General features: G+C 39.2%; 1 protein-coding gene across 1 annotated transcript in view; it reads left to right on the top strand.

Annotated features, from left to right (window-relative positions):
- LOC124555138 (solute carrier family 41 member 1-like) overlaps positions 1-17,011 on the top strand; it is a 103,823-nt gene that overhangs the window by 40,517 nt on the left and 46,295 nt on the right. The window contains exon 7 of the mRNA XM_047128949.1: positions 12,962-13,170. Coding sequence (XP_046984905.1) covers positions 12,962-13,170 — 209 coding nt within the window. The remainder of the gene's footprint in view (positions 1-12,961; positions 13,171-17,011) is intronic.

Here is a 17,011-nt window from a genome sequence, read left to right as displayed (position 1 = left end):
GCAGTGCAGCATTAGAGTGCTATACCTGTACTGTAAACTAGAGTAGCTAGAAATCACAGTATTAAAGTAAGTCTATCTTTTGCAGATGTAGCCTCAGCTTCATAATATGAGGAGCCACTTTCTTGAGCACATATTGAAATGTATTCTTGTCCATTCCCAAAGGGGTTTTCATGCGACTTCACGTCCTCGACTTGCAGCTCCCGTAGCAAATTTTGTTGTATATCTTCCGCATGTAAGGATGTAAAGGCATATCTCACTAGGGGTAAGATAGATACTGCCTTCAGGAAAATTAGAGACCTTTGGAGAAAAGAGAACCGCTTGTATGAATATCAAGAGCTCAGATGGAAACCTGTTTCTAAGCAAGGAAGGGAAAGCAGGAAGGTGGAAGCAGTATATAGAGGGTCTATACAAGGGTGATGTACTTCAGGACAATATTATGGAAATGGAAGATGATGTAGATGAAGATGAAATGGGAGATGTGATACTGCGTGAAGAGTTTGACAGAGCACTGAAAGACCTAAGTCGAAACGAGGCCCCGTGAGTAGACAACATCCCATTAGAGCTACTGACAGCCTTGGGAGAGCCAGTCCTGACAAAACTCTACCATCTGGCCAGCAAGATGTATGAGACAGGTGAAATTCCCTCAGACTTCAAGAAGAATATAATAATTCCAGTCCCAAAGAAAGTAAGTGCTGACAGATGCGAAAATTACCGAACAATCAGTTTAATAAGTCACAGCTGCAAAATACTAACGCGAATTCTTTACAGACGAATGGAAAAACTGGTAGAAGCCGACCTCGGGGATGATCAGTTTGGATTCCGTAGAAATATTGGAACACGTGAGGCAATACTGACCCTACGACTTATCTTAGAAGCTAGATTAAGGAAAGGCAAACCGACATTTCAAGCATTTGTAGACTTAGAGAAAGCTTTTGACAATGTTGACTAAAATACTCTTTTTCAAATTCTGAAGGTGGCAGGGGTAAAATACAGGGAGTGAAAGGCTATTTACAATTTGTACAGAAAGCAGATGGCAGTTATAAGAGTCGAGGGACATGAAAGGGAAGCAGTGGTTGGGAAGGGAGTGAGACAGGGTTGTAGCCTATCCCGAATGTTATTCAACCCGTATATTGAGCAAGCAGTGAAGGAAACAAAAGAAAAATTCAGAGTATGAATTAAAATCCATGGGGAAGAAATAAAAACTTTGAGGTTTGTCGATGACATTGTAATTCTGTCAGAGACAGCAAAGGACCTGGAAGAGCAGTTGAACGGAATGGACAGTGTCGTGAAAGGAGGATATGAGATGAACATCAACAAAAGCAAAATGAGGATAATGGAATGTAGTCTAAGTCGAGTGATGCTGAGGGAATTAATTGGGAAATGGTACGCTTAAAGTAGTGGATGAGTTTTGCTATTTGGAGAGCAAAATAATTGATGATGGTTGAAGTAGAGAGGATATAAAAAGTAGACTGGCAATGGCATGGAAAGCGTTTCTGAAGAAGAGAAATTTAACATCGAGCATAGATTTAAGTGTCAGGAAGTCGTTTCTGAAAGTATTTGTATGGAGTGTAGCGATGTATGGAAGTGAAACATGGACGATAACTAGTTTGGACAAGAAGAGAATAGAAGGTTTCGAAATGTGGTGCTACAGAAGAATGCTGAAGATTAGATGGGTAGATCACATAACTAATGAGGAGCTATTGAATAGAATTGGGGAGAAGAGAAATCTTGACTAGAAGAATTTAGTATTGGAGTGCAGCGTGGAGGGTAAAAATCATAGAGGGAGACAAAGATATGAGTACACTAAGCAGATTCAGAAGGATGTAGGTTGCATAGGTACTGGGAGATGAAGCAGCTTGCACAGGATAGAGTAGCATGGAGAGCTGCATCAAATCAGTCTCTGGACTGAAGACCACAACAGCAGCAACAACAACAACAACAACAACAACATCTTTTGCATCTCGCCGTGAAGTCCATGGCTTCACCCAAATATGTTTCCTTTTCTTCTGCTTCTCTTGCAAGTGCAATAACAATGCAATTGCAGTGCATGCAACTGCAGACCAGGTATAATTTCACTTATGGCGTCGGTGGCATGGCGTGGTGTGTTGATGTTGGCAACGACCATTCATTGCGGGGAATTCATTTCACCACAAAGTAAATAATTAAATCTGTTCTTGCTGTATTGATGACAGATTCTTGTATGTACCTTTGTCCACTCAGTAAATTAGTTATACTCGTAAACTGAACATTTCATTACAAAACATTTGCATTATATGAAGATGGTGTTGCCAACATCAGCACACTACACTGCCAATGCCATAAGTAAAATTGAGTTGCAGAGAATAGTATTTAGTCATCATCTGCCATTTATGAAGGAACTTTGACAAAATACTTGATGACAGCGTAATATCCCCTTTGGCGCCATGTCAAAGATAACTGTCAAAGAAAATTGATAGTATAATTCTGGCCTAAGCTCTATCTATTAACACGGCACCATGGTCACCAACTAGAAAATTGCTTCGTTGCAAGCATCTGAATCCAACTAACACTGAATTTTTAATGTGACAGACTTGAGATTGTTTTATAGATTGACAGATATGGAACATCAGTATAAACTGAAATAAGAGTTTTCACAAAAACAAAATGTTATACAGAGACTGTACAATATTGGAAAGTACAGTATAATGTATGAAGCTTACTATTACGGCAGTGGTGATAGCAATAGGGAAGATTGGTAGTAGGTGTAACACTCGTTTGTTTTTCCGAATTACACGACTTCTGCTGAACTAGGGCACAACTGGACAAGAAATGTTGCATGTCACTTGGGAATCCCGAAACACATCACACCTCATACTGTATAGGCTATAGTACAGTATTACTGTGTTTCTAATTATTTTGAGAACTGGTAACATGAGTGGAAGAAAAAAGAAAAGCATTACTATCGCTGAAAAGATACGAATTTTGAGAGTTGTGAAGGAAAACAGTAATAGAAAGCGAAAGGATATTGCCAAGGAATTAGGAATTTCTGTGTCTACTTTAAATTCTGTAGGTGCAGAGGCAAAAGAAATTGAAGATAGTACATGTGTGTTTGGAATTTCTATTAGTAAGCGGACATGCATTCAGGACGGGAAATATGAAGATGTGGAAGATTGTTTGTTGCAGTGGTTCAGGCAACATAAAACAGAAGGCATTCCTATTATAGGCCCAATGCTTTGTGAAAAAGCAAATGAATTTGCAATTTGACTCAGTGTGGAAAATTTCAGTGCTTCATAAGGTTGGCTGCACAAATTTACGGTAAGACGTGGCATCAGCTATCAGAATGTATGTGGCAAAAGCAAAAGTGTTGATTTCGAGACAGTGCGAGATTGGAAGGAAACCCCTTTGAAAGAACTGACATCCCAATATGCTCTTAAAAACATTTTCAATGTGGATGAGACGGGCTTGTTTTACAATGTAATGCCTGACCGTACAGTGGCATTTAAAGGTGAGAACTATCACGGAGGAAAACAGAGTAAACAACGTGTAACAGTGCTGTTATGTGCTAACAGTGATGGTAGTGAGAAGCTCCCCTTACTTACATTCAGGAAATTTGCCGCGCCCCGTTGTTTTAAGAACATTGTCACATTTCCCACAAAATACTCTGGTAACAAGAAATCGTGGATTACGACAAGTTTTCCAAAGCTGGCTTCGAAGTGTTGCGAAAATGGGTGCAGCAGGCTGGAAGATTTTATTGCTCGTAGGCAGGTGTGCAACATATCCTCACCTTACTTCTTATTTGAGAAATATTATCGTGGAATTCTTTCCTGCGAATAGCATGAGGGCGCTCCAGCCACTTGACGTTGGAATAATACATAATTTCAAGTTGCATTATCACAAAATGCTCATGCAGCATACCATCAGGCGTGTAAACATCGAAAAAAAGGAAGAAATGAAAATAAACATTTTACAGGTAAGATTTTCACTTTGCATTTATTTCATGTTGTGCTACTGGAGCCAAAGAACACTTCAAGAAATTATTAATGAATTTGTTTCTTCTGATAGACAATGCACTACATTGCAGCTTCATGGCACAGTGTTTCAGATGATACCATTCAGAACTGTTTCCGAAAAGCCAGATTTGAGATGATGTCAATGATCGTGGTGGAAATGATCATACTGGTGATATTTCACCTAATGATGAAGAATGGACTCGACTTGAAGAGCAGATCTCATTTGAGGATTATGTGAACATTGGTGAAAACCTTGTTACTACAGAACCCATGACTATCGCTGATAGTTAAGTGTGCATCTTGGACCTGGACAAGGAAGAAACTGATAATGAGAATGATACAGAAGAGCGTCAGCATTCCTCCATGATGTTTAATAATGCAGTAAATGCAATAGAAATAATTAAACTATTTGTGATGTGCCACAATGTTTTTGGCAAAATAATGACAGAGTTATCCCATTTTGAGGGTACAGTGTACACTGTTGCTGCACCAAAGAAAAAACAAGCAGAAGTTATGGACTTTTTTACGAAATGTGTTCTTCTGTGTAGAGGTTTACATTTTACTTTATCTCTTTGTTAAGTATGATACCTAGTAAGCCTATATAACATATGTAGAATGTAACTTTTTATTTACTGGATTTTTCATTTGTGTTTAGCAATTAATTTGATAGTATAGTTCTATATCTCATGTATAAGTTTTCCATACATATTAACAAAGTTTTACTGTATTAGTGTTGTGCTGCTGAGGTTGCTTCCTGAGACTTCTTTATATAGTTGAAGACATTAGAAGAGAAATGTAGATTTCAAAGTTTCTTGATTGACATCCACTGTACTATGAACTGCACCTTGAAGAGGTGTTGATTTACAGATCTGAGAGTACTCTGGGACACGGAGTATACAGGAATCCCAGCCTGTACTCAAATTGAAATTACTTTGTGACTGGCAGATTGTAGTGGTGAGGGGACAGTGTTGCCAACGTGCAGTCACCCGTGTTTCACAAGGTGCTGCCCATATCTACAAAATGGGCAACACAGTGAACATGTGGTGCTCGAGAAAGAACTAAGATTGGATGGTGGCTGGTCCTACCACTCAACTCATGGAAATGTCAATCACAAAGTAATTTTAATTGTAATATGGTGTGCAAAGTTGCTGTTTCATGTCACATTGCAGTTCAGAAACAAACATTACCAAACATTGTCTCCTCCAGCTTTGTTAGTGGCAATAGTGCCTAGGAATCAAAATTGGATTCTTTACAGGAAGCACTAATTCCAGTTGCTAAAAGAGCATTTCCATAGAGTGCACTTTCAAACAGTGTTCTAGTGAAAGGGCTGTGTAATGCTGCAGTATATCTGCATGAGAAAAAGACGAGATTGACAATATGTTTCAGATAAAGTCTATAAAATCTTTATTTTTCAGTCAATGTAAAGGGCTTTCTCAGACCTGCCACAGATCTATTGAGTCATCTCTACACTGTAGGAGTTAAAAGCAACATGTGATTGTCACAAGGTGTACATGGAGAAACTGGGAGCACAATGAAATAATGTATTACAAAGCATGGGTACCATACACCTTAAAAACAAAGTATGAAACCTGTGGTAGTGGAGAACAGGGATGGCTTTGGTCAGGATGTAGACTTTAACATGTGTTAGCCAAAAAAATTGGTGTTAACAAAAGGAAATTCCAGAAAGATGTAGAGTCTTATATGAATGAGTAACTTTAACAGATAGGATGGCTAGAAGCTATTGAATTACTGTGGTTTGCAGTGCTCTTTGGGTGGTATAGACATGCCAGGAATTCACATCAGCAGCAATGTAAAAATAGTATTTTTGTTTCTGACATGTAATAATAACTACTTTACTCCTCCTCGTACTCCATGCTGCAAGTACTTAACTAATGACACAATAAACAAATGAAAGCCTGAGATATTTTTACCCAAAAATCCCTAGTGTAAAGAAAAAGAATGGGGTAACACATCTTTTATATATGAATGTGACACTGCTTTTCAGCAGTGTTCAGCCAATTGTGGACATCAGAAGACTCGAAAAGAAAATCCAACAGAGGGTTCAAAACACTTTGTTGTTGCAGAAGTTGAAGAAGAAATTGATTCGCTCTAATCACCTGAAACTTATCTTGCATTGACATCAGTTATGAGAGCCTACAGACTCAAATATGATGGAAGCAACACTATTTTGTGTCCTTTTTGTGTTAGAAATGTTTAATTTGAAGGCTAGAAAAGCTAATTTTTTCTTCAGTACTAATGTGCTGTTCTATTAGTCATTACTGGCTTTGATGATGCACATTTTTGTCAAACTGTTTTACACCTCCGTTAATTTTTATGCTTGAAGTCTACACTACAGTGCAGTGAATTCCATAAGTAGTTTGAGTTAACCTCGTTTCTGTTTGTATGTGTATGGTAAGTAATATGTGGCCATCTGGTCAAGTAAATTCCTTTAAAGTGATGATTCATGTTTGTTTCTGGTGAGACAATTTTGAGGGTGTAAAAAAAAATTACTTCCTGCGTAGAGATGCACCTTAATGCCCTTATTCTCCCATAGAAGCATAAAATCGTGCTATGCAGTAAGTTTGAGAGTGGTGACTCTCCAGTATAGGTAATGCTATAATGGCTCACATTGAGAACAACTACGCCGGCCGCGGTGGTCTAGCGGTTCTAGGCGTTCAGTCCGGAACCGTGCGACTGCTACGGTCGCAGGTTCGAATCCTGCCTCGGGTATGGATGTGTGTGATGTCCTTAGGCTGGTTAGGTTTAAGTAGTTCTAAGTTCTAGGGGACTGATGACCACAGATGTTAAGTCCCATAGTGCTCAGAGCCATTTTGAGAAAAACTACAGTATAACCCCTCTTTTACATTCCTGGAATTACATTTTCACGCTGTTTGACAGTCTTTATCATTCCCGTCAAATTTTCTATGCTCACAATGTTAATTAACCCCCAGTTTTGCATTAACATACTTATAACTTTCTCATGATTTACACTTAATGAACAAATGTTCATAGAGAAATCAATTGACATAACTGATGCTAAATTACAATGCATGGTGTTGGTCGTCAAATAGTGTTAACAATTATTACATGGTCAAATTTATTGACACCAGGGTGCTCTACACAACAGATATGAGCTGGTAAACGAGTAAAGGTCTGGACAATTTGGGCTTTATCTCCTTTCGCTGCCAAACACTACTCGGCGTAGTAGCTGATGGGAGTAACTAGGTTGGTTAGAGTTTGGTATCAGGACCAATCACAACCATTTCCTAACTGTCACCACTGCATCTGCACACCTTTGTGATTGTTTTGATCGTCGTGATTTGCATTATTCGAACCATATTTATGAGGGTTGCCAAGAAAGTAATGCACTGCATTTTATTTCTTAGCCGAAAACAATGCTACGAATGTAAATGATTCACACTGTGAAGCACTGGCTCTGCCACCAGGACAAGGACTGATACCGACAGGGCATACAGGTCTTTATTTTCACTGGAGGAAGGCCGTAGAACAGGATGGAGATTACGCAGAAAAATAGGGTGTGTAGATAAAACACCATTCTTTTGTGTGTGTAATTCTCATTATGTTGAATAAAGAATTGTTGAAGAAAAATGAGGTGCATTAATTTCTGGGCAACTGTCACAGTGTGTTTCATTGTTTGGCTACTTGAAGCACTAATTGACACATTTGCTCTCTTCGCAGCAAGTGTTTTTGGCTTGGACACTGCACCAGTTATGTATTGTTTCATGCTTAGCAACATGTGTTCTGAAAATTTATTCTCATTGTCAAGTGCATATATTTGCTTAAGTATTTTTTGTGATGTTTCGCAAACAAACAAACAATGTGAGTGATAGTTTGCTTGTGTGTGGGTTTCTACATAACTGAAGAGGCACAGTACCTGATTACCTCAAAAAGACGATTACATCTACATCTACATTGATACTCCGCAAGCCACCCAACGGTGTGTGGCGGAGGGCACTTTACGTGCCACTGTCATTACCTCCCTTTCCTGTTCCAGTCGCGTATGGTTCGCGGGAAGAACGACTGTCTGAAAGCCTCCGTGCGCGCTCTAATCTCTCTAATTTTACATTCGTGATCTCCTCGGGAGGTATAAGTAGGGGGAAGCAATATATTCGATACCTCATCCAGAAACGCACCCTCTCGAAACCTAGACAGCAAGCTACACCGCGATGCAGAGCGCCTCTCTTGCAGAGTCTGCCACTTGAGTTTATTAAACATCTCCGTAACGCTATCACGGTTACCAAATAACCCGGTGACGAAACGCGCCGCTCTTCTTTGGATCTTTTCTATCTCCTCCGTCAACCCGACCTGGTACGGATCCCACACTGATGAGCAATACTCAAGTATAGGTCGAACGAGTGTTTTGTAAGCCACCTCCTTTGTTGATGGACTACATTTTCTAAGCACTCTCCCAATGAATCTCAACCTGGTACCCGCCTTACCAACAATTAATTTTATATGATCATTCCACTTCAAATCGTTCCGTACGCATACTCCCAGATATTTTACAGAAGTAACTGCTACCAGTGTTTGTTCCGCTATCATATAATCATACAATAAAGGATCCTTCTTTCTATGTATTCGCAATACATTACATTTGTCTATGTTAAGGGTTAGTTGCCACTCCCTGCACCAAGTGCCTATCTGCTGCAGATCTTCCTGCATTTCGCTGCAATTTTCTAATGCTGCAACTTCTCTGTATTCTACAGCACCATCCGTGAAAAGCCACATGGAACTTCCAACACTATCTACTAGGTCATTTATATATATTGTGAAAAGCAATTATCCCATAGCACTCCCCGTGGCGTGCCAGAGGTTACTTTAATGTCTGTAGATGTCTCTCCATTGATAACAACATGCTGTGTTCTGTTTGCTAAAAACTCTTCAATCCAGTCACACAGCTGGTCTGATATCCTGTAGGTTCTTACTTTGTTTATCAGGCGACAGTGAGGAACTGTATCGAACGCCTTTCGGAAGTCAAGGAAAATGGCATCCACCTGGGAGCCTGTATCTAATATTTTCTGGGTCTCATGAACAAATAAAACAAGTTGGGTCTCACATGATTGCTGTTTCTGGAATCCATGTTGATTCCTACAGGGTAGATTCTGAGTTTCCAGAAATGACATGATACGCGAGAAAAAAAACATGTTCTAAAATTCTACAACAGATTGATGTTAGAGATATAGGCCTATAGTTTTGCGCATCTGCTTGACGACCCTTCTTGAAAACTGGAAGTACATGTGCTCTTTTCCAATCATTTGGAACCTTCCATTCCTTTAGAGACTAGCAGTACATGGCTGTTAGAAGGGGGGCAAGTTCTTTCGCGTACTCTGTGTAGAATCGAATTGGTATCCCGTCAGGTCCAGTGGACTTTCCTCTATTGAGTGATTCCAGTTGCTTTTCTATTCCTTGGACACTTATTTCGATATCAGCCATTTTTTAGTTTGTGCGAGGATTTAGAGAAGGAACTGCAGTGCGGTCTTCCTCTGTGAAACAGCTTTGGAAAAAGGTGTTTAGTATTTCAGCTTTATGCGTGTCATCCTCTGTTTCAATGCCATCATCATCCCGGAGTGTCTGGATATGCTGTTTCGAGCCACTTACTAATTTAACGTAAGACCAGAACTTCCTAGGATTTTCTGTCAAGTCGGTACATAGAATTTTACTTTCGAATTCAATGAACGCTTCACGCATAGCCCTCCTTACGCTAACTTTGACATCGTTTAGCTTCTGTTTGTCTGAGAGGTTTTGGCTGCGTTTAAACTTGGAGTGGAGCTCTCTTTGCTTTCGCAGTAGTTTCCTAACTTTGTTGTTGTACCACGGTGGGTTTTTCCCGTCCCTCACAGTTTTACTCGGCACGTACCTGTCTAAAACGCATTTTACGATTGCCTTGAACTTTTTCCATAAACACTCAACATTGTCAGTGTCGGAACAGAAATTTTCGTTTTGATCTGTTAGGTAGTCTGAAATCTGCCTTCTATTACTCTTGCTAAACAGATAAACCTTCCTCCCTTTTTTTATATTCCTATTAACTTCCATATTCAGGGATGCTGCAACGGCCTTATGATCACTGATTCCCTGTTCTGTACATACAGAGTTGAAAAGTTCGGGTCTGTTTGTTATCAGTAGGTCCAAGATGTTATCTCCACGAGTCGGTTCTCTGTTTAATTGCTCGAGGTAATTTTCGGATAGTGCACTCAGTATAATGTCACTCGATGCTCTGTCCCTACCACCCGTCCTAAACATCTGAGTGTCCCAGTCTATATCTGGTAAATTGAAATCTCCAGCGCAAGAGATGCAGAACAACACATATGCACAAACCACACAAAATACTCATGTAAATATTTGCACCTGACAACAAGAACAAATTCGTGAAACATGTCATGTTCAGCTTGAAAAAAATGCGTAATTGATGCAATATTTTATTAGTTACATAATGTATTATTTCTGCAGGCTTTCTAAAAACATATATTGCGATTTATTAAATTAAGTCAAACGTTTCTATTTGCCAGACAGTTTCCAGTCACATCGAAGGTTTTTATGAGATGATAAACTATTAGTATATAATATATAAGTCCATGACGAGTATTTTGATGCCTATTATGTACATACATCTTACAAAAAGTGTGAAAATGCAAGGGGAGATCCTACATGTAACTTCCGAAACATCGTGTGCCACCTTTTACATTTTCCTGCATTTTACACAATTTTTTTCTAGTCTCTTGAAAAGTGTAAAAGTGGGGGTTCACTGTAGTCTAAATTTGTGCTTAATACATTGTTGATGGGAGAAAGTGTTGGCAAAAGTGTGTGATTTGAAATTTATGTAATAAAGTGGCCTCTTCAAAACCATGACATTTAAATAAAAACAAAGGTGAGATAGAAAAATAACTCTCACCAGAGGCTGCAATTACAAATAACCATATATAAACATTATCAGATGAAACTTTTGTATTTTCTAATTATCTTATTCCTGAAAGAATGTTTTAATAATTGTAGCATGATGTAATACTTCATTTTTCAAATTAAGATTTTTTTATTCCCCTTATGAGATAAAAAACAACTGAAAACTCATGTTCAGTAAAGGGTAAACAATTCAAATATTTTTAATGGGAATAAGCTATGTGCCATTACCAGACTTCACTCTCTCCCTTCTTTTAATTGCACAATCAGTCTTAGCTGAAGTGACACTGCACTTCCCAAACTCATCAATTAACACAATATGCACACTTTATTTAACATGATTGAGGGCAATAATGATCAAATATCTCTATTAGGATCTTGCTACAATTTTTTCTGGTTTCCTGAACTGTCCTTAAAATGCACTATTGTGACTTATCTTGAACATTTTGTTTTAGTTATTGCATTTCCATCTTTTGCTGTTGACAGATATGTCATGCTTCGTAAATAACCGTGTGTCCTCCAGATTGGTTAAAGAAATTGGTTATTTTAGTGAAGATTGTACAATCTCATCTGTGTACCACCAGGAGACTTGATTATGATTCATGCCTCATTAGCTCAGGGCACAGTTTCATATTTATCAGCGTAAGATGGTAGGTTATGTATATGGTAATGTAACACTGTTTCATATCCAGGAGTATATCAATAATGATTAATTGTAGTCTGAAGATGATTCCTTATGCAATGTGGTGGAATTGCTGAACATGATTCTTTATACACACTTACACAAACAATAGGTAAATTGATTATTAATTGTACCTTTAGTGTTAAAACATTTTGATTTACCCAAAACAGTAACGCAATTTGCCACATCAAACACATTGGACAGATGACAGAAAATTCTGCTTCATGAGATTTTGTCTGTGCTATGTTCTCAGTTAACTGATGGATTGCAGATTCAGTGGAATGGTACTGAAATCTGTATTATGTTCAGTTCATAATTTTTAATTTTGTTAGTTAAATATTCTGGAGTATATTGTATTTTAAAATACTCAAGGAAAAATATTACTGGACACAGCTTTTAAACAGGGTGAATCTGAACTCTGACAAAATTTTGGAGGTTGTTATGGAGTATGTTCTGAGTATTTTAATATAAGGGACTTATGGTCTAGTGGTCCATTACAGAGTAAAATTTATTCAGTTTGTTACCACAATTACCTGCTCCTGTGAAAATACCTTGAAACAGTGAAAAATCCTGTAATACACAGTCACCAAAACATACAACACAAAATACTGAGTAGTGCAACAATCCTCAGGTGAAAAAGTACTGTGATTTGGTTGGCATCACTGTGACAACAACTCAGAATAGGGTCATTGTGCCATTCCTCCATTGCATTTGGTGACCCCTTACGCAGCTTGTATATTGACCAACTTATCACCAGTAAACCTATCCACACTGCTATGTATCTCTTTAACAAACAACTGACACTGGAAGAAAAACAACACAAGACAGAATTGAGCAGTACTGAGTGCAAGCTTGAAGGCAAAGAGTAAAGCACGCATTACCATTGTCAAGAGTTAGTACCATGAATAAATGAAACAAGTTTATTTCCAAATAAGACGCAATATGCTTACTGTCAATATTTGCACTGCTGGATAGATACTTTGAGTGCAGTACAAATACAAAGATACATGGGGGTAAGAAATCAAATGAAATGCAGTTACTCTGTATTGAGCTACCAAATACCATAGGTTCAGTTTACCAAAATACTGAAAAAATATCCAACTTCCAAAATTTTGTTGGTGTTAGGGCTCACATCGCACACTTAATTTGCTTTATACCATTATTTTAAGAGGAAGCAAGCACGGAGCTAAATGTCCCTTTGCCTTAGAGATAAATATTGATGGAGCTTTCTTATATAAAGTAAGCTGTTGTTTATCTGTAAAAATGTCCTGTGAATGCAATTATTTTAATACATAGTGAAGTGAAACTTCATTTTGTGGGGTGGGATGGTGCTTGTGTGGAGTTGCAATCTTCAATTGGGCTTGTCTTGTTTCAGTGCTGGTGGCCTAATATTGGATGTAATGGTCTCACGTTTTGAAGGAATTGCAGTCTTCCAACCAGTTATAAATGGCGTAGGTGGAAATCTTGTGGCTGTGCAAGCCAGTCGAATATCAACAGCCCTTCACCGTGATGCTGAACTTGGCACATTAGATGAAGATACTGATAACATAATGCTTTCACCATTAATAATTTTCTTTGGAAGAGGTAAGATATGTCTCAAGATATTGTGCAAATGATGTTTGTGGGTTGTGTGGGGTGGAGGTAGGGCACTGTGTGTTACATTTCAGGTTGCTAAACTGAGTGTCTCCTGTGTTAGAACACCATTAGCATTCATTTACTCATTCTGTTATTTCTTTTTTTTCCCCTAAGAATCTGAATAGTCTCCCGCTGTTCATTTTAACAGCTTCCAGTATCTTCTTGTTTATATAATGTTTTTTACCCTCAGTTTTGTAAGGTTGCAAAGATTTAGATAAAAGGAAACAAATTTGTATAAATTAATGGGTAAAGCAGCTATGTGTTTTTTTACCATAATGGATCTTGTAGGCACTCAACTCAGATGTTGTATAATTATGATGTATGTCTTCAGGGTGCCTAGCTTCTTTAGAAACTGAGAAATCTCTACGAATTTCTGCATTTTGCCTAAAAACCTTGGAAAAGGCACAACACCCTGTTTGCTTTTGAGCAGAGGCATTTGCTTGCTTTCTGCTTGGTTCAGTGCAGCAGCACAACACTTGCCATTCATTCTGAGCTTGGTGCTGTGCAACTACCCACTGCCAGTGTTGTGGCATCTCCTACACTCTCCCTCACTCAGTCCAATGCAATGACCAGCCAGACTGTGGCCAGCTGATCTGAGCCAAGCTGTATGGAACTTTGTTGTTGACATGGAATGGCTTGCATGCCTGTCACTGCAGCCTGACTGTGCTTCCCTGTTTTGTTGTTGTGGCATGGTTTTATGTGTGTGTGATGCAATTTGACTAGCAAGGAACTGTGGAGAGTATTTTGCATGGTTTACATTTGCATCTGTTCAAATGTAAGTATTGCTTTGTTTACTGACTGTGTGATGACAAAGGTATGCCCTTTTAGGGGCAATTGAATGCCTTTTAGAAGCATTTATTTTGAAGCAGGGATACTAGCAAGTGTAATGTTTATGTACAGTACATTGTTTTGGATGTATACCAAAAAATTAGTGTTATAGCATGCCAGGAGCTATTGATCTGGTTGCTGTTGTGTATAAGACTCATTGTAGAACTTAAGTGGTGGCTGTAAAATAGTGTCATTAGAACACTAACAAGCATGCCTTGGGATTTTGATGTTCATTGGTTTGTTGTTTTAACACCTGTAACAGAGGCAGTGTGACACAGGTGGTCAGAGGGCAAGTAAGGACTGTAGAGTAGGGGGTTTGGGCAGTAGGGGCGGCTGTTTGTGTTGTTTCTCACCTCACTGGCTAACATTTCTGATGCTACTGTCCATTGTAGTTGATGTTAAGTAATTTCAATTACTTGCACACGATATTTTATTGTCTTACTTTGCACTCAGTCAAGGGGGGTTGGAGATGAGGGTGTGGGGTGGAGGTTGCTCATAGGAAAGAAAATATGACAGGTCATGAGATTTTTAGAGGCTTTCTGTCTTTGTGAACTCTTGGACACATTCTGCTGTTTTGTTTAGACATGGTCCTCTCTAAAACATGTCAAATTGAGGTCCAGACATAGAACTGGAAGTGTACATTCCACCCTCATCGAACTGAGGATCCAGTCTTTTGGTGGGTCACAGAGTGCACATCTGAAAAATTCAGTGCCTGGTACACATTCTGTAAAATGAACTACTCCTTCAGCAGTATGGACTTGCAGGCTTGTACAGTCATGCAAGGGGAAAGACACACACTGGACTTGAGGCTGGTAGGAAGGTGACAGTGCCCATATTCATGCCAATTACTGCAAACAGCCATGGCTCAAATGGTGCTGCAAAAGACATGGCCCCCGCAGTGCCACTGGACACACTTGGCTGATTGCAAACTCCGGTAATCAAAAGGAAAATCCTGGTGTTGCCCTTAACTCACTAAGTGCTCTGGAAAATAGTTACCAATTTCACTGAAGAAAAATAGTATTTCCAATTAGTATCTGCATATTTTTAGCTTGTTGCAGTGCAGGCAAGGAGTGCATCATGCAGCTGTATGTCTGAACAACCCCAGGTCTTACCTTGAGGTCATCACATCATGCACCTATTGCATGAACTTCTCGATGATGGCCAACAATTTGATTATACTCAGGGGGATGCTGTGATGGAGACAGAGATCTGTTCGGTTCGAGGCACTCGGTCCGGAACCGCGGGACTGCTACGGTCACAGGTTCGAATCCTGCCTCGGGCATGGATGTGTGTGATGTCCTTAGGTTAGTTAGGTTTAAGTAGTTCTAAGTTCTAGGGGACTGATGACCACAGATGTTAAGTCCCATAGTGCTCAGAGCCATTTGAACCATTTTTGAAGAGAGATCTGTTTTTGTCTGTGCACTGCTGTGAAACGCCAGTCTTCTCATAACATTGGCAACCTTGTTAATATCTTACCAAATATGTTCCCAGACAGTGACAATGCCACCAAAATGCAGCTTCGAAACTCAAAAACATGTAGAGACTTCAGAAAATAAGTTATGCATATTATCCCATGTGAAGACTATTGCACAGCAAGAGTGATATATTGTCAGATGAGAGTACTGTGTTTCCCGCAAACGCAGTTCTGGTGTAGTAGCATGGGTAACACTTGCACCATAGTGTGTGAGTGAAATTGTACAACAGCTGGAAGTGTACTCCAAAGTTGAAGTAAACTGGTTGGACACTGAGTCACCATGAAATTCTGGTCATGTATTGACCAAATGCAATGTAGCATCCAGCTGTAGTGTAATGGTGCCAACATTTCGGCCAAGAATGCACAGGCGTTGGTGATGCTGATCTGGAAGTCCAGATCTTGCACTATGCGGTTTCTATCTTTTTGTCAGAATGCAAGAAAACATCTGGAGGAAGGAGATTTTCCATTGAGGAGGATGTTCCCATAGCAGTTCTAAAATGGCTACATGACAAAAGAGAATTTCTATTCTCGAGGCATTGAATGAGTGGTAGAACTTTCCAACCATTGTTTACAGAGATTTGTAGCTACATTGAAAAGTAGTGTCATGTAGCTATGTCGCTTTGAAATGTAGTGCAGCATTCAGTGAGTTATGTGGCCTGCCATAATACTGTGTAACTTGCTTTTTGAAGTCCTCTCGCAACCTGTAACACAATCATCAGACTGGGACCATTTTTGACCCAACTTCAGGATACTGTTGCTGCTTGTGATGTGGCTGTGCTTGGATTTGATGAGAGTTTGAATAATGTTACCTAAAACCAGCAGATGGCTCTGTTTTTATGTTTCTAGCATAGTGCATTGGGACAAGTTGTGAGCAGGTGTGGGAAAAAGTACTGCAAAAGATTTAGCTGAAAGATTCAAACCAGGTGAATCCCAACCTGAGGTAAATCTGAAAAGGCAATTGTTCAGGTGTCCATGGATGGTAATAACACATTCCCAAGAAAAATAGAAAGTAAGCTTAAAGTCAAGGATAATACAGAGAATCCTGTGCTTTTGGATTTTAGGAAACATGGCTTACACACAGTGCATGGTGCCTGTAAGACAGGTTGTACAAGCACTGAGTGGGTCCTTGTTCAGTTTCTAAGAGCTTTATATAATACAGTTAAAAACTTCCCCTCCCGTTGAGCTGATTTCAACAGTGTTGCAGGTACCTCTGTTTTTCCACAGAAGATTTTCTCTGTCTGTTGTTTGAAAAATAAAATGGTGGCAGTCAGAACTTGACAAATATTAATGGATGCTAGACAGTATGTGAAGAAAGTAAAAAGGGTAAAGAAGGAACAGGAGGAGATAAAATGAAATGTCAGTTTTGGAATTCCTGGGAGTCACTACCAAGTAGTGCACGAGTCTTTGAACAACGAGTTAGTGAGAGCTCAGCTCGCCTTTTTTAAGACTGGCTGCTCAGGCTGAAGTTGATAAGGCTCTTAGTTTTTT

The sequence above is a fragment of the Schistocerca americana genome, chromosome X (genome assembly GCF_021461395.2).
Source record: "Schistocerca americana isolate TAMUIC-IGC-003095 chromosome X, iqSchAmer2.1, whole genome shotgun sequence".
In the NCBI taxonomy this organism is placed as follows: domain Eukaryota; kingdom Metazoa; phylum Arthropoda; class Insecta; order Orthoptera; family Acrididae; genus Schistocerca; species Schistocerca americana.
Note: the sequence above shows the minus strand (reverse complement) of the source record. Positions and strands in the feature narration are given on the sequence as shown.